The sequence below is a fragment of the Vicia villosa genome, linkage group LG7, assembly GCF_029867415.1.
Source record: "Vicia villosa cultivar HV-30 ecotype Madison, WI linkage group LG7, Vvil1.0, whole genome shotgun sequence".
Taxonomy (NCBI): Eukaryota; Viridiplantae; Streptophyta; class Magnoliopsida; order Fabales; family Fabaceae; genus Vicia; species Vicia villosa.
In genome coordinates, this window is record NC_081186.1 from 102,839,448 (window position 1) to 102,867,376 (window position 27,929).

The window sequence follows — 27,929 nt, forward strand, 5'->3', positions numbered from 1 at the left end:
ACTTGTTATATATGGATTTATTAAATTCTGCTAGTTCATACGGGTTGGTCCGTCAGACCTGAAAAATAATAGAATTTTAATCTTAAAATTAGAGTCAATATTTTTTTAACCGAGTACTGAAAAATCTCTTATTCATTAGGGCTAGTCTATACGGGCCATGGGTAGTTTATTAAGCTCGTACAATTATAAATTTAAAAAAATATATATTAATATGTATATTGTTTTACTCCAAAATAACACATTGAATTTTCTCATCTTACTAAATTTTATCACAATTTTATTTAATATTTCTCTTTTAAATATTATACATTAATATAATCAACATTCTTTCATCGTATTATATTAGTTTTTCACTTATTAATTTTTCTCTTATGTTAAATATTCAAGTATTAATTTTATACAATTTAGATATATATTGTATTTAAAAATACATTATAATATTTATAAAAGATAATATAGTACTTAAAAATGTATTATAATTAAAATAATATAATTTTTAATTTTATTTATAATAAATATTATGAAGTTTTTATTTTTAATTTTTTTTAATAAAAAAAGTCCACTTAGAGTTGGATAGCCCGAAGTCTATTTAAGACAGGACTCGAGTAATAATTCTCGAATCCATATTACACAGGACACACCTGTTTAGAGCCGAATAACCGATTTTAACAAGTCTAGTTAAATGGTCCTTTCACTTGAACTATTGTCTAAGAAGCACTCACATTCAAAACCTACATCATATCCAACATGGCCTTGAGAAAGAACTGAGTAGTAGGAAAAAGCAAACAAATTAGAAGAAAGCTCAAGAATGACATAAATTTGTGTAAAAGGGTCATGAAATCAATTTTCAATGCCAAGCATTGTACATAAAAAGTATAAAAAATATCACTGTTATCATATAAAAAATAGATATTATCCTGATAATGACTGAGATATGGCAAGTTAGTTGTCTATACTGCTATTGAGTATTATTTAATTTGATATCCTATATAATATATTTAGATGCGCATATAATTTTGAAATGAATTATTTAATTGTAAAATGATCAATGATGATATAAACTCAATTAAAATTGATTAAAAATAAAATAGATATCATGTTTATAGTGATCCGTGAGATGAAAAATTAGTTGTCTGTATAAAATTTATTCTACTTACAAATTTAGAAAATTAAAGGGAAACTGTTAAACTTGTCTACCTAGGATCACTATATGTTTATTGTAATTTAGATGGCCATATCTATTTAATTACCACCTGAACTTGGAGGATTCAAATGAGTGGGTCGTTATCATTTTAAGCGCAAAAGAAAATATATGTGGAAGGTACCTCGATTTTCAATTTCCTATATACGATGTAGCCTTCTGTGAGTATGGACTCAAATTTCCTTTTATTGCATTTCAGCATTATTTGTTGGAAAGCAAGTTGTTGGCTCCCTCACAAGTGTATCCTCCCTCTTGGTCTTATTTAAGGGGCTTAGAGTACTTGTGTATGTTTCTTAAGGTGAAATATTAGGGCTCTGTCTTTTGTACCATACTTCACTTGCAGGGAGAATTCTCTAGGAAGATCCAAGACCTAATTATTTTGAGTTAATACTATTTTTGCCCCTTAATTTAACCCTGAGGTTCATTTTGATCTCTTATTTTATGCTTTCCTTGGTTTCAAGACAAAGGTGTCAGGTTGGAGAAGAAAATGGTGGAAGAAATGATGTTTTTGAGTTTCGTTTAGTGATGAAGAATGACACACTCATTTATAGAAGATTAAGTTTTGAAGGAGATAAATTTTCCTCTAGTAGAATAAAGTTCATGAGTTTTGATTGTGCAAAAGTAACAGGAATATCGTTGTATTGTACTAGAAATAGTTAGAAAATAGTTTCCATATCGGTTGGGCGGCTAAAATGAGGGGATAGCTTGTATTTTTTAACTTAAAAATAAAAATAATTGAATGGCATCAATTAAAATAGTATTTTATTTAATTAAGATTTAAAATTACAGTTATTGAGATTTGAAGTGTGTTTATGAGAGATTTTTTTCATCTATTGCTGGGCCAATTAAGGGACTAGATTATTTAATTATTTAATAAAAAATGAGGGACTTTTCCATCGATTATTTACTTGTTTAATTTTTAATTAATAAAAAAAATGCCAATTGAAAATAAAATAAAAATTTGAAGTGTGTCTCAAAGGACTTTACTATTGTTTTCTAGCCTTACCGAGTGAATAGATAATTAAAAAAAGAGTTAAGTAAAAAATGTAATTGCTGGAATTTGAAGTGTATGTGAAACTTTTCTCATCGGTTACTAGCCCAACTGAGAGAATATTTTATTTAATTTCTAATTTAAAAAAATAAGAGTGTCTATTTAAATAGATTATACCTCAGCCGAATAAGGGTGTTTATTTAAATGATGGAGGAGATAAAAAAATGACACATAATTTTCACTATTTATTTTAAAATTTAATGATTCAGATTCATTCTTATGTTGTCACATAAAAATAACATTATCATGATATACGTCTTATATATATTCATTAAAAAAACTACATATATAATTTTAATTAGTAAAAAGTAATTTATCATAAAAAAAAACTAATAGCTATTTTAAAAATTAAAACTAAAAAAACATTTATTTCAAAACAAATAGAATAAATGGTTTTTTTTCTAGAAAAAGTTTCGAAAACCACATGATAATAACATAACAACAAAAACACGCTATATTCTTAATTGATCTGCTTTATGTTAATTACATTAGGTACAAATGTGCTACACCAACAAACACCTGTAACATTAAATGAAGCTGTTCAGCATTTTCAACAACCTAATTAAAAATACTTAAAAGATAATTAAGCAAAATTTATTGATATTAGAAATATAGGTGTGGTGTTAATTATTTAAAAAAAAGATATATTACATTTTTAAATATTTATTCTTACTAATATATATATATATATATATATATATATATATATATATATATATATATATATATATATATATATATATATATATATATATATATATATATATATATATATAAAATAGGAGATGCATTGACATTATAAATCAATTTTACACGGTCAACCAATGAATATCATGCATTTTGTCACTTTTATATTTTAAATTTATTTAGATGACATAGAAGTAAGGGTGAAAAAACGGGCCCGGACGGACATGCCCGTTTAGTGCGGGGAGGCCCAAGGTTGTAGACCCTCACCCAATAATTTGACCGTCCCGCCCATCCTCATTTTTCATACGGACTTTTGCGGACATGGAAATTAACATAAAATTTTATATTTTTAATTAGGCGTAATAGGTGTAGTGCCCGCCGGCTTATTCCACCCCCCTCACTTTTTTGCGGGGCGGCCCAATGTTTTAAGCCCGCATCCTTAAATATGTCTGTCACGTCCCGTTTTTTTGCGGGTCAGGCCTAAACGGGGCAGACTTGCCCGTTTGTCACCCCTACATAGAAGATTGTTGATTTATTATTAGACGACAGTAAAGTTATTTAACAGTGTCAGTACTAACGTAGACCTACTTATTTTTATGAAGGTCTTAACAAGCTCTAACTAAAAAATGATTAAATGCACCTTAAGGTGCATGTTGCTAAAATACATCTTCATAAAAATAAGTAAATGTATTGTAGCAAACCCCGATGATGTTTGCTATCATAGATCCAGTTATTTTTATGAAGGTGTGTTTTAACAAGTTTTAACTAAAAAGTAGTTTAGTACACTCTAAGGTAGGGGTGGCAAAATGGGTCCGGCCCGCGGGGAAAGTTTGTTTTGCCCTGCACTTTTTTTGCGGGGCGGGGAAAGGTTTTAGGCTCGCTCACTTAAAAGTGCGCCACGCCCCGTCTTTTTGCGGGCATGCGCTTTTTCAAGTAATTTTACTATTTTTAGGCCTAAAAAATTCAATGCCCGCAGGCCTTCCCCGCCCCGTCCTCACTTTTTTTGCGGGGCGGGACAAAGTTTTAGACCCGCACTCTAAAATATGCTCACTCCGTCCCGTCCCGTTTTTTCGCGGGCTTTTGCGGGGAGGGCATGCCTGTTTGACACCCCTACTCTAAGGTGCATGTTGTTAAAATACATTCATAAAAACAAGTGGGTCTAGTAGGAAAGAGTAATCTTATATGAGAGTGAGAGGAAAAATAATAACCATATGATTAAAATAAACGGTTGAGATTTAATATCTCGTCACGTGATTATCTTTTTTCTCGACTGAAAATAGTTGAGAAAAAAGAAGATCACATGAATAATTTAAATAAAATATTAAACATCAACCATTATTTAATTAAACGGTCGTTATCTCTTCCTCTCACTCTCATATACGATTACCCTTTCTCATTAGATACATTATATATATAATATATCAAATGAGAATGAGTAAATTATATGAGTGTGTGATAATTTAATAACAACCAATAGATTTAAATTATTAATTATAAATGCGCCTGATTTTTTAGATCTTTGACACATAATTTAGTGAAAGCTTCAGTTTAACCTCAACCTTTCATTTTAAATCTAATGTTTTTTTATTCATTCTTAAATTTAATTATGTAAACTATTTATAAACATAATTTTATGGCAATTATATTCAAAGTCAAATATTTTTAAAATTTTAATAATTGTAATTAACTATTGGTATAATATTCTTTACTGTGTAAATAGATTAAATCTTTGCATCAAAAGTTTTTTTTAAGCAAGTTGTTTTAATGAAGAACGAAAGTTCTAAAATATTCTATTACAAAATGGCGAAAAGAGCTAAAAAGAAAAAATTACCCACCAAATAGAAACTAACTTAAGTAAAATAAAGGATTTTTGCTAAACTCATAAAAGTTATAATTGAGTTGCGTAATTTTCCCGATATACGACCACCTCCAAACAAGCGTTTTGCAACACAAAACCACATCCCTCACGTTCCAAGTAGAGTTCTTAAAAATTATATCATTCCTACACACTCAAAGACTCACACTATAGCCAACCAGACACATCCCACCTTTCCTCTTTTGACATTCTTATGAAGACAAAAAGAACTCCAAACTCAAAAACTTTCTTTAAAATCTAACAAATTATGATAATTCAAACCAATCCACACGGCAATTTCTTTCTAAACCTCTACAATATTACGACAACACAAGAAAGAATGAGACAAAGTTTCTCCAACCTCATTACAAAAAGCGCACGAAAGATTCGAAGAAGAGTTAAGGATACCTCTTAACAAAAGCAAATCTCTTCTATTATTTTCTCTTTGTTCCTCCCCACAAAAGTTACTTTGCAATTTATTTATCCCCACAAAAGTTTTATTATTATACGCTAGTAAAAAAACATTATTATGATTTTAAATATAGTTATGATCAAAATCAAATATTTTTATATCTAACCATTGTGATTATAAATTTAAGGGTTAATACTACTTTACCTCCCTGCCATATAGGCGAGATTCGGTTTACCCCCCTCTAAAAAAAAAAGCTTATTGGACAAACCTTGCAAAATAAAGATTCCATCAAATTTGACCCTGATCAATTTTTTTGACTAAGATTCTTAGAATCTTGCCTACAAGGCATTTTTGGTAGTGCTGACTGTACATCACATAAGCAATATGGCACAGTCAGCACTGCCACGTGGAATTTAAATTTTTTTTTTAATTTTTTAATTTTTACTTTTTATTTTTTAATTTTTTTATTGATTTTTTTTAATTTTTTTTGTTGATTTTTTTTATTATTTTTTTTAAAAAAAAATTAATATTTTTTTTTACCTTTTTAAAAAATATTTGACAGTACCTGCGGATTTACATACCAATTTGACAATACCCGCGGATTTACCTATAAATTTGACAATACCTGGGGATTTACCTTTAAAAATACCTGCGAATTTGACAATACCTGCGGATTTACCTGCGGATTTACCTATGAATTTGACAATACCTGCGGATTTACCTACGAATTTGAAAATACCTGCGGATTTACCTACGAATTTGACAATACCTGCGGATTTACTTGCGGATTCACCTACGAATTTAAAATTACCTACGGATTTACCTTTAAAAATACATGCGGATTTACCTGTGAATTTGACAATACATGCAGATTTATCTGGGAATTTGACAATACCTGCGGATTTGAAAATACCTGCGAATTTATATATAATAAAAATAACTTTTAAATAATAATTAAAAAATTGGAAAAAAAGATTAAATTTTAAAAATTGGAAAAATATTTTTTAAAAACGTAAAAAAAATATTAATTTTTTTAAAAAAAAAAATTTATAAAAAATCAACAAAAAAAATTTAAAAAAAATCAGTAAAAAAATTAAATTCCACGTGGCAGTGCTGACTGTGCCACATTGCTTATGTGCTGTACAGTCAGCACTACCAAAAATGCCATGTAAGCAAGATTCTAAGAATCTTGGCCAAAAAAATTGATCAGGGTCAAATTTGATGGAATCTTTATTTTGCAAGGTTTGTCCAATAAATTTTTTTTAGAGGGGGGTAAACCGAATCTCGCTTATATGGCTGAGGGGGTAAAGTAGTATTAACCCCTAATAAGGGTTCTATCCTATGCAAATTTGCATGTTAAGAAATTTAAGATGGTTAGTTTATTTTAGAACTTGTGTATTTTATATTAAATGTATATCTTTTTATAAACATTAATGTTTTTTAATAAAAAGTTATTAATTTTAGTTGCTTTTGCGAATTGTTTGACAATATATATATATATATATATATATATATATATATATATATATATATATATATATATACTGTTTGCAATCTATATTAATTAAACATTGACATTGCATTATGCACAATTGTAAATCAAATAATCCACCATTATGACATTGCATCATACACATGGTTGCTACAAAGACAAAAATAAAAATTGTTTTTGAATATGTATTATTTAAAATTTTGTTTGAAAGTTTAGAGGAAAAACGAAGGAAGAGTTTAAAAAAAAATTATTAAGTGAAAATAATAGAAGAATTTAGATATGTATGATTTTGGGAAATTTATTTTTATTTAAAAATAAAAAATTCCATAATTTTAGAGAACTAAAATATTTTATTGGATGAGGGGTTTGAATGATTTTAAAAGGTTTAGACAAATTTTTTTTAATAGACAAGATATCTATTAAAACTGAGCTAAAAAGGCTAATCAAACAAAAGAATAACGCGGAAAACCTCTACCTCTCGAAACAACGGAAAGGATGAGTGTTCCAAGTGAAGAAATTACAACTAGATAACAAAGAATCGCAAGAGGATAACCATATCCAAGATCGATAAATAATAGCTGACATAACATCATCATAACAGGGATCTATGTTCTTAAAAATGTAGTCATTTCTAGACATCCAAATGCACCAAATTGTCATTAACCAAACCACAACATCTATTCTCCTCTTCATTACACCCTTAACTTTCTCAACATGGAAGAAGAAGGACTTGAAATCTTCCAAGTTTATTTCCTCCAAAGAGTCAAACCAAATCAACACTCTTCGCCAAATAAGATCCGCAAAGGAACAAGATTCAAAAATATGGATAAAGAATTCTACTTGCGACAAACAGAACACACGAGAAGGATCATTACTCACCGAATGAATGTTTCGCTTAATGAGTTGGTCTTTTGTAGGAATTCTATTAAGTAAAACTTTCCATCCAAAAAAGAGCAATTTAGGTGGAGCTTTAACCTTCCACATCGATCCCAACGCCTTAACAATATTTTCAGGACAATCAGGCGTAGCAGCCTCCGCGCCTGATAGAAGCGCATAGCAAGAGCTAACAGAAAAACAACCTTCACGCGAAAGTCTCCAAACATGCTTGTCTTTGTCTTCACTGCCCAAGGAAAACTGAGTCAACTGCTCCATAAGCTCATCTTTAATCATCATGAAGTAAGGATTATGGATGTCCAAACTGTTCTCCAGATTGCAAGTCAGATCCCTCCCATTCCATTCTATAACATCAGCCACACTACAGAATTTATTAGAGACAGTAGCAAACACCTCTGGATATGCCTCCATAACAGATTGATTTCCCAGCCAGTTTCATTGCCAAAAAGTTGTCCCGATGCCGCTATTTACCGTAGTCGTAATCGAGCTTGTGAACATATTACTACTGTCATGAACAGAAGTACCGGACAAAGTCATATCATGCCACCATATGGAATCCGTACATTGCAATACGGCAGCATCCCCAACTAACACTTTGATCACCGTATCTACTTTGAAGCAAGCTACTCTAGAGCGCATCCGACTCATTTACAATCCTCCATTTCCACTTTTGTAACAGAGCCCGATTAACAATTTTAATATCCTTTACTCCCAAACCACCTTTATCCTTCGATTTACAAATAGATTTCCAGCTTACCCAATGAATTGAGCGTTCATCTTCCCTTTTATGCCATAAAAAGTTACTTTGAACCTTACGAATCTCATTAATGACTTTTAAAGGAGCCCTATAAAACGATAAAAAATAAATTGGTATTGCATTCAACACCGAATTAATCAACATCACCCTACCTGCCGTGTTTAAGTGTCTTCCTTTCCAATTTGCCAATCTTGATTTAAGCTGAGACAAAAACTCCTTCCACATTGAAAGCTTCCTCGGACTATCACCGACTTTGACCCCAAGGTACTTGAACGGAAACACGTCTATATCGCAATTCAAGAAAGTAGAAGTTGCTTCCATTAGCCAATCATTAACATTTAATCCATATAGCTTGCTCTTTAGAAAATTTATCTTCAGTCCCGACATCAACTCGAAGCCTCTAAGAATAGACTTCATCATCCAAAAATTGTCACCGCTATCGTCCGCAACAATAATCGTGTCATCCGCAAATTGCACAAGGTTGACTTGATCAACTCCATTAATCTTGAATCCCCTAAAACCTTCTATCTCCACTGCCTTCTGCATTAGTCCTGCCAACGCATCTATGACCAAGATGAAAAGAAAGGGGGATAAAGGGTCCCCTTGACAGAGCCCCCTTGCCACCTTGAAATCCTTTGTAGGGCTGCCATTTATTAGAATTGAAGTATAACTCGTGAAGGTACAACAATCTATCCAACCTAACCATTTGCGTCCAAACCCCATTTTGTTCAACAAAAAGCGGAGAAAATCCCAATTAACGCAGTCGTAGGCTTTCTCGAAGTCTACCTTCAAAGCTATACAACTTCTATTTTCTCTTCTTGCCATGTCCAACACCTCATTAATCAATAGACAAATTGTTAAAATATAATTTATGCTGGTATAGTAATCTAAAATTAAGAATATGTTAATGATAAGCTTTCTTTTATCTTTCTATACAAATTATTTTTTAAAAAATTATTACAATTTCTCTAATTTCACTTTTAAAAAATTATCATTTCTTGAAGCCATTCCTTCTTTTCTTTTCCAATATATATATATATATATATATATATATATATATATATATATATATATATATATATATATATATATATATATATATATATATATATATATATATATATATATATATATATATATATATATATATATATATATATATATATAAAAAATATTATAAAATTATTAAATATATTTACTTTTACAATTTATGTATATCAAAAAGAACTTTAAATTTATAAACATTTTAAAAAAATCATTAATGGATTTATGATTTTATATTAAGGTAAAAAAAGTAAAAAAAACGATTATATAATTATAAACAACTGAAATAGTTTTTTTAATTCCATATATATTTGTGGTTTAGCTACATCCATATGTCATAGTTGATAATTTTAAAATTATACTTCTCTTTTCTTTTCTTTTGCCTAAAATATATTATATGCTAAACTTTTTTTATAAGTAAATTTCTTTATTAGAGTACAATGGCACTCTTACCAATTACAACAAAACTAATCACATCCAAATAAGACAGTCCAAAGGTGATGCAAACCACTAATCACATCCAAATAAGACAATCCAAAGGTGATGCAAACCACTCATAAAAGTTACAATGTACACTACTATTGTTCCCTATTACATTTCATATCCAAGAATAAAGTTTAATTGAAAATAACACTTCTTCTATATTGTATACATTCACTACTAAAAAAATACACACTCATAAAAGTTACAATGTACACTACCATTGTTCCCTATTACATTTCATATCCAAGAATAAAGTTTAATTGAAATAACACTTCTTCTATATTGTATACATTCACTTTTACTGAAATTTTCATATTTTTTATTATTTTAAACATATTATATATATATATATATATATATATATATATATATATATATATATATATATATATATATATATATATATATATATATATATATATATATATATATATATATATATATATATATATATATATATATATATATATATATATATATATATATATACACACACACAACAGTGCTCTCTACACCTAAATTTTGTACACCTCACTTACACCGTATCTATTTCCAACCATATTTAGTTTTGCACAAAATTCAATATAGAAAAAAAATTAATAAAAAAACAAAAATGTGTGGAACCGTATATAAATACGGTGTGGTTGTAGGTTTGGGGTGTAAGCTTAGCATTTCTCATATATATAACAATAGACGTGAGATGGTGTAGTGACAAGTTCTTATTAAAATACGTGGAGGCCACAAGTTCGATTCCTAGGTATGGTTCATTGATCGAACCAATGAGTCACCGGTCGAACCACATGACTAAACCAGATTAAACTGGATAACTCGGTTGAATAAATCAGTCTACATAACAAAATTATATATTTATTAAATTGATCGAATCAGATGACTCGGACTCTAAAAAATATAACGACACCTACAAAATTTCAAGTTTTCAAAATATCATAATTTCACATGTTCATTCTTTAAATTCAAATTCTAAACATGTTACAAAATACAAATCTAAAAATGGTCTAATTGCAAACAAAGAAAATTTATTCCGAATAAGTTTTGAACCAAATCTAATTATATTTTAATTTAATTTGTTAAACAAACTATTAAAATGACGTTGTTTTGTTCGTGAAAAAAAATCATGCATTTAACGCGCGAGTTCATCAATAACATACATGATCTAACAATCAGACCGGATCGATGACCCTTCTAATTTTCTATTCGACTCATCGGTTCCGTCTGATTTTTAAAACATTTCATTGTATTGCTCACGTATTTTAACTACAATACCCACAAATTTATACTACTTTTGATTTATATTGGGCTTTTATAGCCCATGCTTATTTTTTTTTTTTAAAGAATCCAAGTAGTTTATTATATATTTTCTTTGAAGATCTTTTATATTTTATTTTTGTTTTAAAAACTACAATAATTTAAAAGAATTCTGAATTGCTATTCTTTTTTATATTCTATTGAAACGGGTGAGTAATTTTGGGAGATTTATTTTTAATAGATGAGTTGGCAATTTAAGAAAGGAGAGAGGAATTGTTTCTTGAGACTCCTTATATATACATATTGTGTGATTCATAGTTTGCTAAAATATATTATAAGCTGAAACTTGCACTATACATTATATTCAAGTGAAGAAATAGTATATCTAAGATGTGGAGGCTAAAGATAGCAGATGGTGCAAACAACCCAAACCTATTCAGCACAAATAACTTTGTAGGGAGACAAACATGGGAGTTTGATCCAAATGCTGGTACTTCTGAGGAGAGAGCTCAAGTTGAAGCTGCTCGTCAACATTTCTATGATAACCGTTTCAAGGTTAAGGCATGTAGTGATCTTCTTTGGCGCTTCCAGGTAACTATCTCTCCATACAAAATGTATGGATCACTTCTGCTCATCAATTTTATTCTCACATCTTAATTATAATGATGAATAAATTAAGGGTTAATAAACTTTTTGGTCCCTCTAAATATTGCCGATTTCGTTTTTAATCCCTCTAAAATTTTCCTCTAAGAAATCGTCCCTTCAAAAATTTTCGTCTAAACTATTGGTCCCTAACGTCAAATTTGCTAGAAATTAGCTACGACTTTAGCCACCGATTAACTACGAAATTTGACGTTAGGGACCAATAGTTCGAAAGAAAAATTTTGAAGGGACGATTTCTTAAAGGAAAATTTTGGAGGGACTAAAAACAAAATCTGCAATATTTAAAGGGACGAAAAAGTTCATTAACCCATAAATTAAAAGAAAACAATTTTAGTTACTACTACTACCAGAGAATCATTCCTTTATTAGTATGCTCACAGCCACAGGACCACACATATTAGGTAGTTCAAATTCTACATGCATTTAAGAAAAAAAGTAACTAAGCAAACTTATATTTTTTTTCTTGGTGCAGATTCTAAGAGAAAAAAAGTTCGAACAAACAATATCAAGTGTGAAGATAGAAGATGAAGAGGATATAACAGATGAAAAAGTGGCAATCACTTTGAAAAGGGCTGTACGTCATCTATCAGCATTGCAAGCTAGTGATGGCCATTGGCCAGCTCAAACTGCCGGTCCTTTATTTTACACTGCTCCCTTGGTTAGTTAATATCAAAATATTTATATTTAATATAGTCACTATACAAGTACTTATATAACGATTTGTGATTTACTAAGATGATAATGAACCAGCATGCTATAGTACTGACTCGATCTACCTTGTTAGCCACCCTAGCTACATTAAAATTAGAAAGAAACCGTTTAATCAACAACAATTTCAACATTTCAGAAAGAAGAAAAGAAAAACATGCAAATTGTGTTGTATTTAAGGAAATGTTAAACGATGACATTTTAATAACAAAAAAAATATACTTCCTCTATCTTAAACAATTTTCCACAAAATTTAAAAATAGTAAATATTGTATGAAAGAGATAGATTATAAATAATTTTATTAAAAATATTATATTAAATATCAGATTTGATTTTTTTGTGCGTGCTTTTTTAAAATAAATAATTTCAGTTATAAAAATATTATTATCATTTTGTAAAGTAGTCATTAATTGTTTATTAATTATGGCTCATAAAATAGTTAAATATTGAGGTTAACCTTAAAAATAATAATAAAAGTTGCATTAAATTGTGTGTTGAGTTAGGGGTATAAACTTTTATTAATCTATAAACATGAATAATCACATCAAATTTTATAAAGTTATTTTTTGGTTATAATTAGTCATAGTTATGGTACCTATCAGACTGAAGAGAGTTAGACATTAAACCAGAGAACTTATTATTTAATGGAATGGTACCTAACCAAGGGTTCTTCCAAAAGAAAATTTGAGTATTTGACATAACTTTCTTAATGACACCATCGATAAACCAATCTAAGTTGTCATCCTCTTTATATTGATTATAAAAAATAAAAAAAATCTTCCCACTTTATTTAGGATATTTTGAGTCACCTTTCACCCTCCTTAGAGCATCTCTAAGGGTGGTATTTTTCAATGAGTTCTCCAACTAGACATTAATATAATAATTAAATATTGAATCAAAATGTCATGTCATAGTAGAGTTACATTGCAATGCAACTAGTAAAAAATTGTGGTACCCAATCAAATTAATTTATGAGGTAAAGTTGTGGGACCCATTTGAATTACACTAATAAAATAAATATTAAATAAATTATTTTGAGATGATGTGGCTGGTGGGACCCACAAAGAACTCAAAAATGGATTGCACCATTGGAGATGGTCTTAGGAACCTTCTTTGTAACTTAACAAGCTTCCTCCAAGTCAAAACATGCATCATCAAAAAAGATAAAAAAGAAGATGTGGATATTATTAAGCACTTAGTTAAGAAGAATCAATCTCCCACCAAAAATGACTATACATGTTTTGAAGAATTGAGCCTCTTTTCTAACTAGTTAGTTAAAGGATCACAAAGACAAAAGCTTTCCAAACATGAATATTGGTTTCACTCTTGAAAGAAACTATTAACTCATGATGACTACAATGGGATAACCCATGATTATTAAATCTAAAAGGCTTGGGGCCCCACAACTTATTGACATACTTAAGAATAAAAGGACAATGATCATATACATTCTTTGGGAGGGCTAGTTGAAATACACACCCCAATGGCCCCACAACCAATTAGAAATCCGAATAGATTCATTCCCACTAGCGACCCCACCTTTGTGTTGGAACCAAGTGAACTTTATCCCAAGGGGTGGTAAGTCTAAAAGCTTCATGTGACATATAAAGTTGAAATATTCTAAGCAATCTGGTCTCTCTAAAGCACTAAAAAAGGCTCACAAATTAACCCTCTCGTTAGAAGATCAAATGGAATTGAAATCACGTAGAACACATCAAGCATACTTCTACAATTAGCTTTTATGGAATTTAATTCAACCTGCATTGCTCTCTTATCAGCCAGAGAACACTTAAAGTATACATTAATAACAAAACATGCAGTAGTAGAAGCAACCCCCCTCAAAAAGACACCCAAGAAACTCGAACCAGAGAAGCAAAACAAAGAACTACATTTCGAACTACACAAGATCTAAAAAAGACCACTAGTACTCGTTATAGATGGACAAAACTTTTAATCACAGATCGGATTATCATAAAAGGAGTGGATTAAAGATGGGGAGACCTTCATACGCTTAATTTCTTGGATTGTTATAAAATCTAAGGAATTAGACGTAATAAGCCCCCCCCACCTTAATTTTCTTGATCTTACCCCTAGAACTTTACAATAAAAGGAGCAAATTAACATCAACGAGAACCACTTATCAAACACGCACACTTATGAGTCATATCCATTCTTCTTCAGAGCCTATAACTTTCTATTTATAAAAAGGAGATAGTATAACGCCTTCTTGGAAAACTGATAAAGAAAAACCTTGCAAACTCAAACCCCCTACTCCAATAAAGGCATAGGAACACTATCCCTAAACAAAAACCAATAGAGGTACAAGGTTTGGAAAATTCTGATTTTTTTGAGGAGGATGGGAGAAACCCAATATCGTCTAATTCCAAATAGAATCTAAGCTTGAGTCTTACACCTGAACTTCACAAGGAGAATCCACGAAAGTAATTGAATCCATGCGAGGAGTGTAGAATCCATGTGAACTCCAATTCTGAAAGCACTGGTTCCTAGTGGAAAACCAAAGATTGAGAATTAACACTAACTGGAACGCTGTTTATTAATTCTAAACAATCAGAAAGAAAAGAACTAGAAATAATCCCTAGCGCTTGAGGTAGTGAGAAGCTACTTCCAAGCAACAAGAAAAGCTAAAGGTGATAATCCTCCTCTTTTGGAACCCCTTCGTTAGAAGTAAAATCTTCCTTTATAGAGTCTTAAATATGAACCCAAAAATTAGGGGCCCAAGTGTTTTTCCAAGAAACGGTGAAAAATCATTTGGTCTAAGAGGGGGTAAAAGTAGAGCGAATAAGGGGGTATTTTAAAGTGAGTGGACACAAGGTATAAGTATCCACGCAACCCAAACAATGAGTTCGAGGGTGATCCAAGGAAAAACCTATGTTTTTAACTACACCCTCCAACATCTTATAAATAACCCCATATTAAATTGGAACAGAATGATACACAAGCACACCTTGAAAACTCTCAATCGGCCCAATAAACATATTACAAGTCTTTAATGGCACTCTAGACATCCCTACGCCTTGCATAGGTGATACCAAATAAATATGCTCAGGAGGTGAGCCTAGAAAAGTTCCATCCTTTTGGGAAACCGAAACAAAAGCACCTGATCACGGGCCCGATAATGCTCCACGCATTATAGGTGATATATGATAGTGGCAAATTTTATATAGTCTTTTTACATACATAACTGAGCCAGGAACAAAAGAGGAGTTGACTTTCTTAAAAAAGGGTATAGTACAAGTCTCTTCAAACATATCTTTTTCTACGACTTGTTGAAAGGACAACGCCCCATCTTTTCGTCACTTTTAATCTAATCTCCAAAATGAGAACTTCTACACTTTCCACCAAAACATTGACATGTGACAAAATCCCTTCACCACCTAGAAAAAGGAAAATTTCCTTTCACTTCATCTTCTTCCTCCAAATCTTTGAAACCTCCACCATCAATAAAATCTTCTCCATTATTATTTCCACTCCTTGCATCTGAAGTCGATCCCCTCCAAGAACAAATCTTTCTCTCCAAAAATCCTGGAGCCTCCTCCTTAACCAAACTTCTTAGTTACTATTGTAATAAGAAAATTGACAACTTTTAAGCTGTCAATGCTATTGCTACAATAAGTGATGAGAGTGAGTACTAAGCATAGGTCATGAGTTTGATACTTCAACATGCCTATTTATTTTACTTTATAAAAATTGAAAAGATTTAGGATAACTAAAAGTTAGAAAAAAATTATTTAAATAACATGTCTATGCAAATTTAAAGTTGAATTCGGTACCACCCCCAACTCACAAAAATGATCTCATTATCATTTTTTATGAAACAAAGATAGTAAGTCGTTGTATAGTAAAAACAAACTATGCATTTAAAGTCGAAGTTAGTTCTTGTTGTGCATGCGAAGCTACTTCTATAAGAAAAGCTAAGAAATTTAGTGGTGACTATACATTAAAACAATAGTATGTACAATTAGAGAACGAACATGTAGGCATAACTCTATTAAACTTTTGAGAAACTCTATATAGGGAGACAAATTTAACAATGACAAATATGTATATATACTTCTTTTTTTTGTAATTGTGTACATAGAATATATATTTATCTATTGTTTATCATGGTAAAGTATTAGGTATTATGTAACTCATTTTTCACATACTCATAAATTGCTCGTGGATGCTTCCTTCCCTCCATGTGCTCTCTTTGCAAGAAGGATATAGAAAATGCTCAGCATGTCTTCTTTGATTGTGACTTCTCTCAGCATCTCTGGACATGGATTGCTTCATTGATTGGCAGCCGGACTTTACTCAACATTGAGGATTGTCTGGCAGTCCTTCAGGAACCTTGGTCTCCTCAAGCTAAGCTCACTATCTCAGCCTGCTTCACCTCTTCGTTCCACCACATCTGGAAATCCAGGAATCTTACTCGTTTTGAAGACAAAAACATTCAGTGGGATAGCCTTAAACCTTGTGTTTTGTCCCAAGTCAAAATCATTGGCAGCTCTAAATTGAAAAGAACAAACTCTGATATGAGGAGCTTTTGTGTCATTAAAGCCTTTGGCATTGATGTGAATCCGAGACTGCCTAGGAGATGTCTGGAAGTTTTTTGGTCTCCTCCCCCGGCAGGATGGATTAAATGTAATGTTGATGGCCTTGCTAAAGGATCCCCTTTGACAAGTTCTTGTGGTGGCATTTTTAGAGATGCTGAAGCAAGGCACTTGGGGAGTTTTTGCGATTATCTACATGGTGGGAATGCTGTTTCTGCAGAGCTGTTTGCAGCAATCATGGCAATTGAGAAAGCTAGAGAGAATGGTTGGAACAAACTTTGGCTAGAAACCGATTGCATCTTTGTGGTAATGGCTTTTTCGAAGATGGATTTAGTTCCTTGGCAGCTTCAAGCGCGTTGGAATGCTTGCTGTGCTTTCACTCTGCAAATTGATTTTGTTGTTTCGCATGCCTTTCGCGAAGCTAATTTTTGTGCTGACTTATTAGCTAACATATGATACAACACCAAGAAATTCACTTGGTTTGATAGACTTCATCATGATCTTCTCAAGGACTTTTTGCTTGACAAACAAGGAATCCCTAGATTTAGGATTTGTACTTAATAGCCCTTGTGTTTGTCTTTTGTCCTTGTCTTTTGTAATGTTTCTCTTTTAATGATATCTTTTTTTGATTAAAAAAAAAATCTTAAATTCATGTACACATTATTCTAAATCATAAAACCTTACTGTCATAACATATGGAGACAATTTTCTAAATAATAATGAATTAAGAATACATAAAAACTATATTTTTATTATTTCACCTTTACAATATTTTTAATAATCAAGAATAATTTGTTTACTTGCTCAACCATTATAGGTCTTCTGCTACTACATAACAGGGGATCTTGATTCAATATTTGTAGAAGAGTATCGCAAAGAAATTCTTCGATACATATATAATCATCAAGTATGTACTTGTTTTGTCTAATTCTAAATTATTTTCATTTTTTATTATCACATTATAAAATGTTCATTTTACTTATCTATGAAGTTTGACATGCCAGTAATGAACAACTATTTAATGGCTATGCTTTTTATTTAAATTTTGAAGAATGAGGATGGAGGGTGGGGATTTCACATCGAGAGTCCCAGTACATTGTTTAGTACTACATTTAACTACATATGCATGCGAATTCTTGGAGAAGGACCTCATGGAGGTCAAGACAATGCTTGTGCTAGAGCTAGAAAATGGATTCTTGATCATGGAAGTATAACACATATACCTTCATGGGGCAAAATATGGCTTTCGGTACATATATCCTTTTTTAAATACAAATTTACTTGCCTCTATCATTTGTATGTTATTATTAATTTAATTTAAATGAAAAATTCACTTGTAGATACTTGGAGTATTTGATTGGCGCGGATGCAACCCATTACCTCCTGAGTTTTGGATTCTCCCTTCATTTCTTCCAGGTTAAATGAAGTAATTTTGAACTTTTCATTTTAACTTTAAAATTACTCATCAATCCTCAATAGAAATAAATAATTATTATTGAAAATTTCATCCTATACAATTTACATTTATCTGTTAATTAAATTTCTAATTTTATCAACCACTTTATCTATTGCAGCTAAAATGTGGTGTTTTTGTCGAATGGTGTATTTGCCTATGTCTTACTTGTATGGAAAAAAGTTTGTAGGTCCAATCACACCACTTATCTCTGAGTTGAGAGAAGAACTCTTGACTCAACCTTATGAAAAAGTTAATTGGAAAAAAGCACGCCATCAATGTGCAAAGGTGTGACCAAAATTATGATTAACTACTTATCAAAATGCATATGTTAAAGGTTTAACAATCTAATAACTATAAGCACGATGTATTGCAGGAAGATCTTTACTATCCCCATCCTTGGGTACAAGACTTAATCTGGGATAGTTTGTACATGTTTGTTGAGCCGCTTTTGAATTGTTGGCCTCTTAATAAGTTGATTAGAGAAAAGGCCCTTCAGGTAACGATGAAGCATATTCACTACGAAGATGAGAATAGTCGATACATAGCCATGGCGTGCATTGAAAAGGTAATAAATATCAATATCATAATAAATCATTTCAATTGATTATTCAATCACATGCATCAATTAAATTCATATGCAACAATTAACATGTGTGCATGCACTAGGTTTTACGAATGTTAGCTTGTTGGGTGGAAGATACAAATGGTGATGCTTTTAAAAAGCATGTTGCAAGGATACCAGATTACTTATGGGTTTCAGAAGATGGAATGACTGTGCAGGTATATTCCACTACAAATAAATTAATTTTATGATCTTATATATTGTTTTTGTTGTATATTACATGTAATTATTAATTTTGTTAACAACATAAATTCATCACATATTTGTATGATATTGTAGAGTGTTGGTAGCCAAGTATGGGATGTTGTTTTGTCCATTAAAGCATTACTTGCCACTAATCTAATTGAAGAGATGAGTTCCACGCTTGCCAAAGGATATGATTTCATCAAAAAATCCCAGGTTTAATTGCATACTTTTAGTGATATCATATAACTATCCTTTAATTTAGTTAAATATCAAGTTTGTAATGTTCACTATTTAGGATATCTAAATTTTGTCACAAACTTATGTATGTGTAAATGAATAATAATTTATTACTTTTTCAACTAATTAGAATTAACCGTGCTAAAACACATTTATCATTAACTATTAAGTTATCCATCAAATGTCACCGGAGTTTAAAACCATGACATTGTAATTTCAAAGAAGACAGTTGAAATCTCATATGAAACTATTATAAAATTATCATTATTATAATCATCATCATCATTAATAATAATAATAATAATAATAATAATAATAATAATAATAATAATAATAATAATAATAATAATAATAATAATAATAATACAATTTTACCTTCTCCAATTTTCAAATACAAACTATCAAGTTGATGTTCTTTATAGTAGCATACAATAATTTTGTGCTAGATTTGTCTAGGAATAACACACTCATATTATATAGTGATATTGCTTTATAGATAAGGGATAACCCTTCTGGAGATTTTAAGAGGATGCATCGTCATATTTCCAAAGGGTCATGGCCCTTTTCAGATCAAGATAATGGATGGCAAGTTTCAGATTGCACTGCCGAAGCGTTAATGTGTTGTCTACTTTTATCAATGTTGCCTCCAGAGATTGTAGGAGAAAATATGGAACCTGAAAGGTTATATGATTCGGTCAATATCCTATTATCACTTCAGGAAAGTTTTGATTTTGCATAAGTAATTTTACTACTTAGTTGGTTAATTTAATAAAAATTCATAAGCTAGATACACTCCTTGCTTATTATTGCAGAGTAAAAATGGAGGTTTCACAGCGTGGGAGCCAGCGGGAAGTCAAAAATGGTTAGAGGTAAGTATTGTTATTGTGTTTATTTATGAATAACAACATAATATGCATGCATTCACTAGTCGATGAAAATAATTCATTATTAATGTCTTACATATGATATACGACAAATGAATGTGTTGATATATGCATACATCTACTTAATATAAATGTAAAGAAGTCATGATGGCAACCCTAGCCACATGTCATCTTGATAACAATTTTTGCCACATGTCAATTGGAAATAATTCTAAATACAAACCCTAATGATACAAACTCAATATTAAAATAAATAATAATTATAATAATAATAGAATAAATAATAATTAAAAATATAATAATTATAATAACAATATTAACCTTAATAATATAAATAATAAGTAACAATTAATATTATTTAATAATTGACACAATATTAATAATTAAAATAATAGTAATAATAAAAATAAATAATATACTAAAATGATGATAATATATAAAAATAAAAAATAATTTTCATTTTAATAATTACTAAATTATAACTAATACACTACTATTTAAACCCACTACTTTATCAATATATAGTCGAACCCTATATATTTGATTAAGCTAAAAGAGAATCTTACTTACAATTTCATTTGATCATAATTCTTTTGGCTAGAAAAATAGTATTCAAGTATATGTTTTAAAATTTCTTTATTATTTTTTTCACGTTAATTATTTATTATTACTACAAGTTACAAAAAGCTTAACCTTTTCTTTTATAATTTAATACTATTAATAGTAAAGATAATGAGAATATATCTAGGATAGTCGAATTTAAACTTTTCATATACTTGCCTTTCTATTGCTTATTTAATTTTTTGTCAAAAGAATATTTTCAGTTACTTGGAAACCATAAAATTCAACATAAAAACTCATTATATCCCATCATTCCACCATTAATATTTATCCATTAAAATTAATTTAGTGTTGTTTGTTCAGTTACTCATATTCACTTAAAAATCTCATTTAATATATTATGCATCCTTAATTTCAAGAATTCATGTATAAAGACCATCTAAAATCCCCTTATATATATATGGTACAAACTAAACAAAAGACAAACAATAACATTAGTCATCCATGTTTTCTAACCTCTCCTACTTGCACTCCATTTTCCATTGCACTCTATTTTTCACATACAATTATATTGAATTTGTATTACGATTATGAAAGATATTGGTACTAAGTTCATCTTAAAGAATGACTTAATATTTCTCTTATTATTTTATTTGATATTAAGTTCATAGCTAATGTTGCAGGAACGAGATAATTTCACAATTTGGGAAAATATTAGAGAGGTTACTATTCAATTGAGCTTGATTGGAGCTTTGAGAGAGGGTGTCGTGTCTTCGGTTTTCAATAAAAAATAACATACAAAGCATAAAGCTCCAAACATATGTACCGGTGATCATGGATGCTTGAAAGGGAAGTTTTGCATATCAATTGTTGATGATATTATTCATGACTTCAGAGATTTTATGTGCAATTTTTTTAGTTTCATTAGTAGACAATGTAATGTGAAAGCTTTTTTTTTTTAATATATAATTTCTTACTTTTCTCTTATATATATATATATATATATATATATATATATATATATATATATATATATATATATATATATATATATATATATATATATATATATATATATATATATATATATAATTGAAACCTTAAAAAAATATTATAATTGAAAAAATGTAATCATTAATTTAATTAAAAACCGTCTTATAATTTAATTGAAAAAATATAATGATCATCTTAAATATTTGCAAATTGTACTAATAAATAATAACAATTCATAAACTTTACTTATATATTTATTCTCTAAAAAATGAAAAAAGCCACTATCATGTTATTATTAGAAAATATAACTTAATTCTATTTTATGAAGATTTTTTTTTTTTTGGAATTTTAAAGCCATTTACTTGAGAAATTCTCCAACTCTGTTAAAAAACAACAGACGTTTTTATTTCAATTTATTGACTAATTTAATAGTGGTTACGAAGAACTTAAATAATGAATTATTTTACATCGTCTAATATAAGTCATATACATTAATTATAGTAAATTAAAATAAATAGAAGTCATATTTATAGTAAATATAAGATAAAATTATATAAAAAATAAGATTAATTAAAAAACGTTATGATAACACTAATAATATAGTTTAACATTTTAATAATAAACTAAATATAAATATTTAATAAATATTATAATTTTTAATTCTCAAATATCCTTACCCGTGCATCGCACGGGTTTACAAACTAGTTATAATTTATTTTACACTTTTAATCAAATGCAACCATGTGATCATTAAAAACAATTAACTTTCAATAAATCTATACAAAATGGTGATTTATGAAAATATAATCTCTAAATTAAATAAGATGAAATCATTTTAATTACAATTATATTTGATTTTGGATCAGCTACTCAATCCCACTGAAACTTTTGCGGACCTTATTGTTGAGCATGAATATGTTGAATGCACCGGATCGGTAATTCAAGCTTTAGTTTTGTTTAAGAAGCTATATCCAGAATTCAAAGAAAAAGAGATAGATAATTGCATAGCAAATGCAGTTGAATTTATTGAAGATTCACAAACAGATAATGGTTCATGGTATGGTAATTGGGGAATTTGCTTTATTTATGGTACTTGGTATGCACTTGGGGGTCTAGAAGCTGCTGGCAAGACTTATAAAAATTGTTCTGCCATTTCCAAAGCCACCAAATTTTTACTTCAAACACAGAGAAAAGATGGTGGATGGGGGGAGAGCTTCCTTTCATGCTCAAAAAAGGTTAGTATTGTAAATTCATCTTATTATATACATGTTCGTATCTAAATTAATATATTAATCTCTACAGTTGTGTGTAGGATACTCAATTTACATATAAAACTATATAACTAGAAAATAAAATTAAAATATTTATGTAGAGTTATCTTTTCTTTTTTTTTTAGTACCTTTTCTTGCAATAGGGAAAAAAATTATTAATAAAAAACCTAATCACAAGATATGAAATGGTTCTATCTCAAAGTATTATTTTTCTTTTGTATATTTTTCTTTGAATTTTAAATATGTTGTTAAGAAAGCATTTTTTCTTTTATTTTTATTTTTCTTTTCACTACCATCATCAATATATAACATACTTGACTATTTTATTGATTTCTTTCAGAATAATAACCTACTTTCCCCAACTTATATACAATCCTGTCAAATAATAAATTCTCTTTTGTATTAAGACAAAGGGATGCAATATATTGTTTTTATTTAAGGTTAGGAGTTAAAAGTTTTTGAAGAGCTTACACACTTAGATTTTTCCATCTACCTACCCATTCACCAGCCACAAAATATTATCCATCCTACTCATCATTAACTTGTTGAGATGACCCCAAGTGAACCTCATACCCATTCAAAAGCTCAAGCCTAGAAAAAATTGATTAAATTCCTCAATTTCAATGATAGATCTATTTTTAACATATTGACTCAAACATTTTCTCTCACTTGCATCCCTCACTGGATTGAAGTCCCCTACCATACAATCCATACCCCACTTAAACAAATTTTTTACATTAAAATACACCCTGATAGTCTATGATTAGTTTCTAAAGCACTTGCCAACATACATATTGACAACCGTGTCAGGGTAGTCTGATTGGTTCTGATAGAACTTGTATTTTTCAATTGTATGATTTTGATTTTATTTGACATTAATTTTTGGTAATTTAGTAAAAGAGTTACTTAAAATTAAAAATTCTGTCAGTTGCTCTGCAGGTGTAATATATATTAATATAACTAGGGATGGCAATGGATACCCATGGGTACGGATACTAGTCTTCCGCTACCCATCCGTTTAATAAAAATGGTATCCATATCCGCTCCATACCCGTGTGGATATCTGTCGGGTGGGTATCCGTGATATTTTAAATATCCGCGGGTATTTATGGATACCCATGGATACTTTTTTTAATTGAAATTTACTAATTTTCTATATATTGAATAGAAAATTTATCTTTTTATTAATAGAAAAGTATGTGTTATACATTTACTATATTAAATTCAAAAGCATCTTATAATGAACATTGATGTAGAATGTGAAAAAATGTTAAAAGAATATTTAAGTATACTAATTGATATTAAAAAGATATTCAAGTATACTAATTTTAAAAGGATATTTAAGTAATTTTAATCACTATTAACGGATATGGATACCCGCGGATATGGATACCATCAAATCCGTATCCGTACCCGTAAGTAAACGGGTAACTAAATATCCGTTTATAATACCCGTGGATATCCGATAAGCTATCCAACCTGTGCCCGTGACGGATTTTATCCGCGGATACCCGTGGGTATGAGTTTTTTTGCCATCCCTAAATATAACGCATATATAATCATACTACTATTTAATTTACAAAGTCCATCACCTAAAATTTTAATGCCCTATATTTGTTAGACCTTAGACTATGGGCCTGGTTGCGCTGACTCAAGATCGACCCTGACTATCATACACTATTTTATGTATCCAAGTTCAAAAAAATTCCAAGAAAACCCTAAAGAAAAATATAAAATATAAATTTACCTTATTCCAAATTGAAAGAATTGTCCACTATTACTAACCAATGATGGGTACTTTCAATCACACTTTGTGGTTCTCCATAACCATGACATACTGACTATGAGATTACCTCCAACTTTATTCCTAACCAACTCTTTAACCCTTGATCTTTTCACCTACTCCCCAACCCTCAAATATTGAATGAGCAAACTATGATTGATTAACATTAATACTCCTCTCCCAATATTTTATCTCTTTATGATGCTTTAACGCATAACCTCGTTACTATTAAAAATTTGTCCTCCATCACATTGTGTATTATAGTTCCCCCACTTGAAATCAATGAATCTATACATATATTAGGACTCCTTTCAATAAATATCTATACACCATATCTTTTTTAAGTTAACATTAATTCCTTTTTAAATTAAAACAATGCAGATATATGTTCCCCTTGAAGAAGAAGTTCGATCAAATGTTGTTCAAACATCATGGGCTCTTATGAGTTTAATTCTTGCTGGCCAGGTTTATCTTAGTTTAAATTCAAACCTCTTAATTGTTCATTATGTATCATATTAAGTATTTCATTTATATTAGTCTAAGTGATTAATGAATTAATCTTAACATAAGTGGTATGTAATTTTATTATGCAGGCAGAGATAGATCCAACTCCTCTTCATCATGCTGCAAAATTAATCATCAATTCTCAATTAGAAGAAGGCAATTGGCCCCAACAGGTTCAGATATCAATTTACTTTTATAGATATAAAAATTAAATTTCCATAACACAAGTACAATAATAATTTTACTTTTACAGATATAGAAATTAAAATATTTACTCATTCAGTTAAAATAATAGTATGTTAAACAAAATTAATATTTTATTAGTATTGTAAAATAACTTGTAATTTAAATACTTTTTTACAAAATAATTTATAATTTAAAACCAATTGAGTAATAAACTGATGATGTTCTAAATTAAGTATTTATCTCTTATACTTAATCGTTTCTTATTTATGACAGGAAATCACAGGAGCATCCCTAAAAACACTCATGTTGCATTATCCAATATATAAAAATATTTTCCCAATGTGGGCTCTAGCTGAGTATCGTAAGCGGGTTTCAATGCCATTCACTTATGTTAAATTTTACAAAGATGTGAGCACAAGAGAGTTGAAGCCATATCAATAATAAACTAGGTCAATGTGAAGAAATTTTTTGAAGAAAAACTAAGTTGTGCAATACATTATATAATAATTTCCTATGTGTGTACAATTACTCGATATTCTTATTATATTTAATTAATTTTGATTTATGTATTACACCCTAATAAAAAAAGTTGTAATATGTATTAAAAAGTCACATTTTGATGTTATTAAAAATCTTATATTTATAATTATATATATATCATTTAGACTTTGTACATAGTATAGTGATTGAATGTGAATCACATCACATGTTTGAATCAATTATGTATTTTTGCTTCTTATTTAAGTGATAGACTTTCTAATTAGAAATTGATTAGATGAGTAAAATTACCAATGTTCTAACCAAAACATAAGCATAAAAGTATAGTCATCTTCATCCTTATCTTTATCTTCATTCGATTCTAATTATTCATCAAAGAGACCATCATTAACAGGACTAGGGGAACATCCAAATCATCACCTACGTACACTAGTTACATCTTCTTCAATGTCAAATACGACGCCTTAGGGTATACAATCATTACCATCCATGTTCTCTTTTCACTCATCTTTGAAATGTATAACTTCATAAAAGTTGTAAGATGATTTTCTAACTTCCTTCTTTTTTGCCCAACTTTAATTCTGAGAATTTTTTTCATGTAGTATTATGTTACTTTTATATTAATTCTGAGAATTTAGGTTAGGCATAACTCAACCCTACAAAACCAGCTTGTAAGGTGAGAATTGCTTCCACTTCTAAACACAACATAGACCATATTTCTAAACAAGTGAGACTAAATCCACATTTTTAAACCTTACACAATATTGTTGGAGGCTACAATGAAGATAAAATAAATGTCACAATTAAGGCGACTAAGGGCAAACCGCAATTAAGGCGGATATTCTAATGCACCCCTCACGATTAGCCCTTAATGAGCCCGAAGCGTGGACGATGCGGGAAGCCCAATAAAGGATCTAGGATAGGCTTAGATATCATCTCATAATTTGGGTTTGACCTAACTCAATTCTACAAATCCGGCTTGAAAGGTGAAGATTTCCTCAACTTATAAACATAACATAAACCATATCTCTAGGCAAGTCAGACTAAATCCACCACTTTAAACCAACATAACATAGACCATGTTAAATATGTTTGAATCTCAACCCAAAAGTTAGCTCAAAGGAAGAGGTTTCTTTCACAAATTTATACAATCAACAACCAAGGAATCTAGGCAATGTGAGACTTCAAACAAACTCTAGCATCAGAACTACCAACTTCAACACTCACCCTCACGCCTAGCGTCCCACCCACCCTCATGCCTAGCATCCCCTCACGCTCGGGTTTCAATGAGGCCAAAGCACGGACGATGCAGGAGCGAAGCAATATGAGACTTCAAACAAACTCTAGCATCACAACTACCAACTTCAACACCCACCCTCATGCCTAGCGTCCTACCCACCTTCACGCCTAGTGTCCCACCCGACCATCACGCCTAGCTAGCGTCCCCTAACGCCCTCTCACGCTCGTGTTTCAATGAGGCCGAAGCGTGGACGATGCAGGAGAATAACAAGTGATTTAGGAATATGCTCTGATACCATCTTAGAATTTGGGTTGGGTATAACTCATCCCTACAAAACCGCCTTGTAAGGTGAGGATTGTCCTCACTTATAAACACAACACATGCCATATCTTCTTAACAATGTGGGACTAAATCCACCCCTTTAAACCCAGCACAATGAAG

General features: G+C 30.1%; 1 protein-coding gene across 1 annotated transcript; it reads left to right on the forward strand.

The window, feature by feature from the left end:
- The first annotated feature begins 11,493 nt into the window (after positions 1–11,493).
- LOC131619883 (beta-amyrin synthase-like) lies at positions 11,494–26,191 on the forward strand. Its single transcript, XM_058890923.1, has 15 exons — positions 11,494–11,733; positions 12,278–12,463; positions 17,885–17,974; positions 18,119–18,316; positions 18,408–18,483; positions 18,642–18,808; positions 18,897–19,088; positions 19,190–19,303; positions 19,425–19,544; positions 20,065–20,287; positions 20,382–20,437; positions 22,873–23,241; positions 25,442–25,525; positions 25,654–25,737; positions 26,024–26,191. The coding sequence occupies exons 1-15, from the start codon at positions 11,533–11,535 to the stop codon at positions 26,189–26,191; spliced, it is 2,328 nt and encodes a 775-aa protein (XP_058746906.1). The 5' UTR covers positions 11,494–11,532.
- Positions 26,192–27,929: the final 1,738 nt, after the last annotated feature.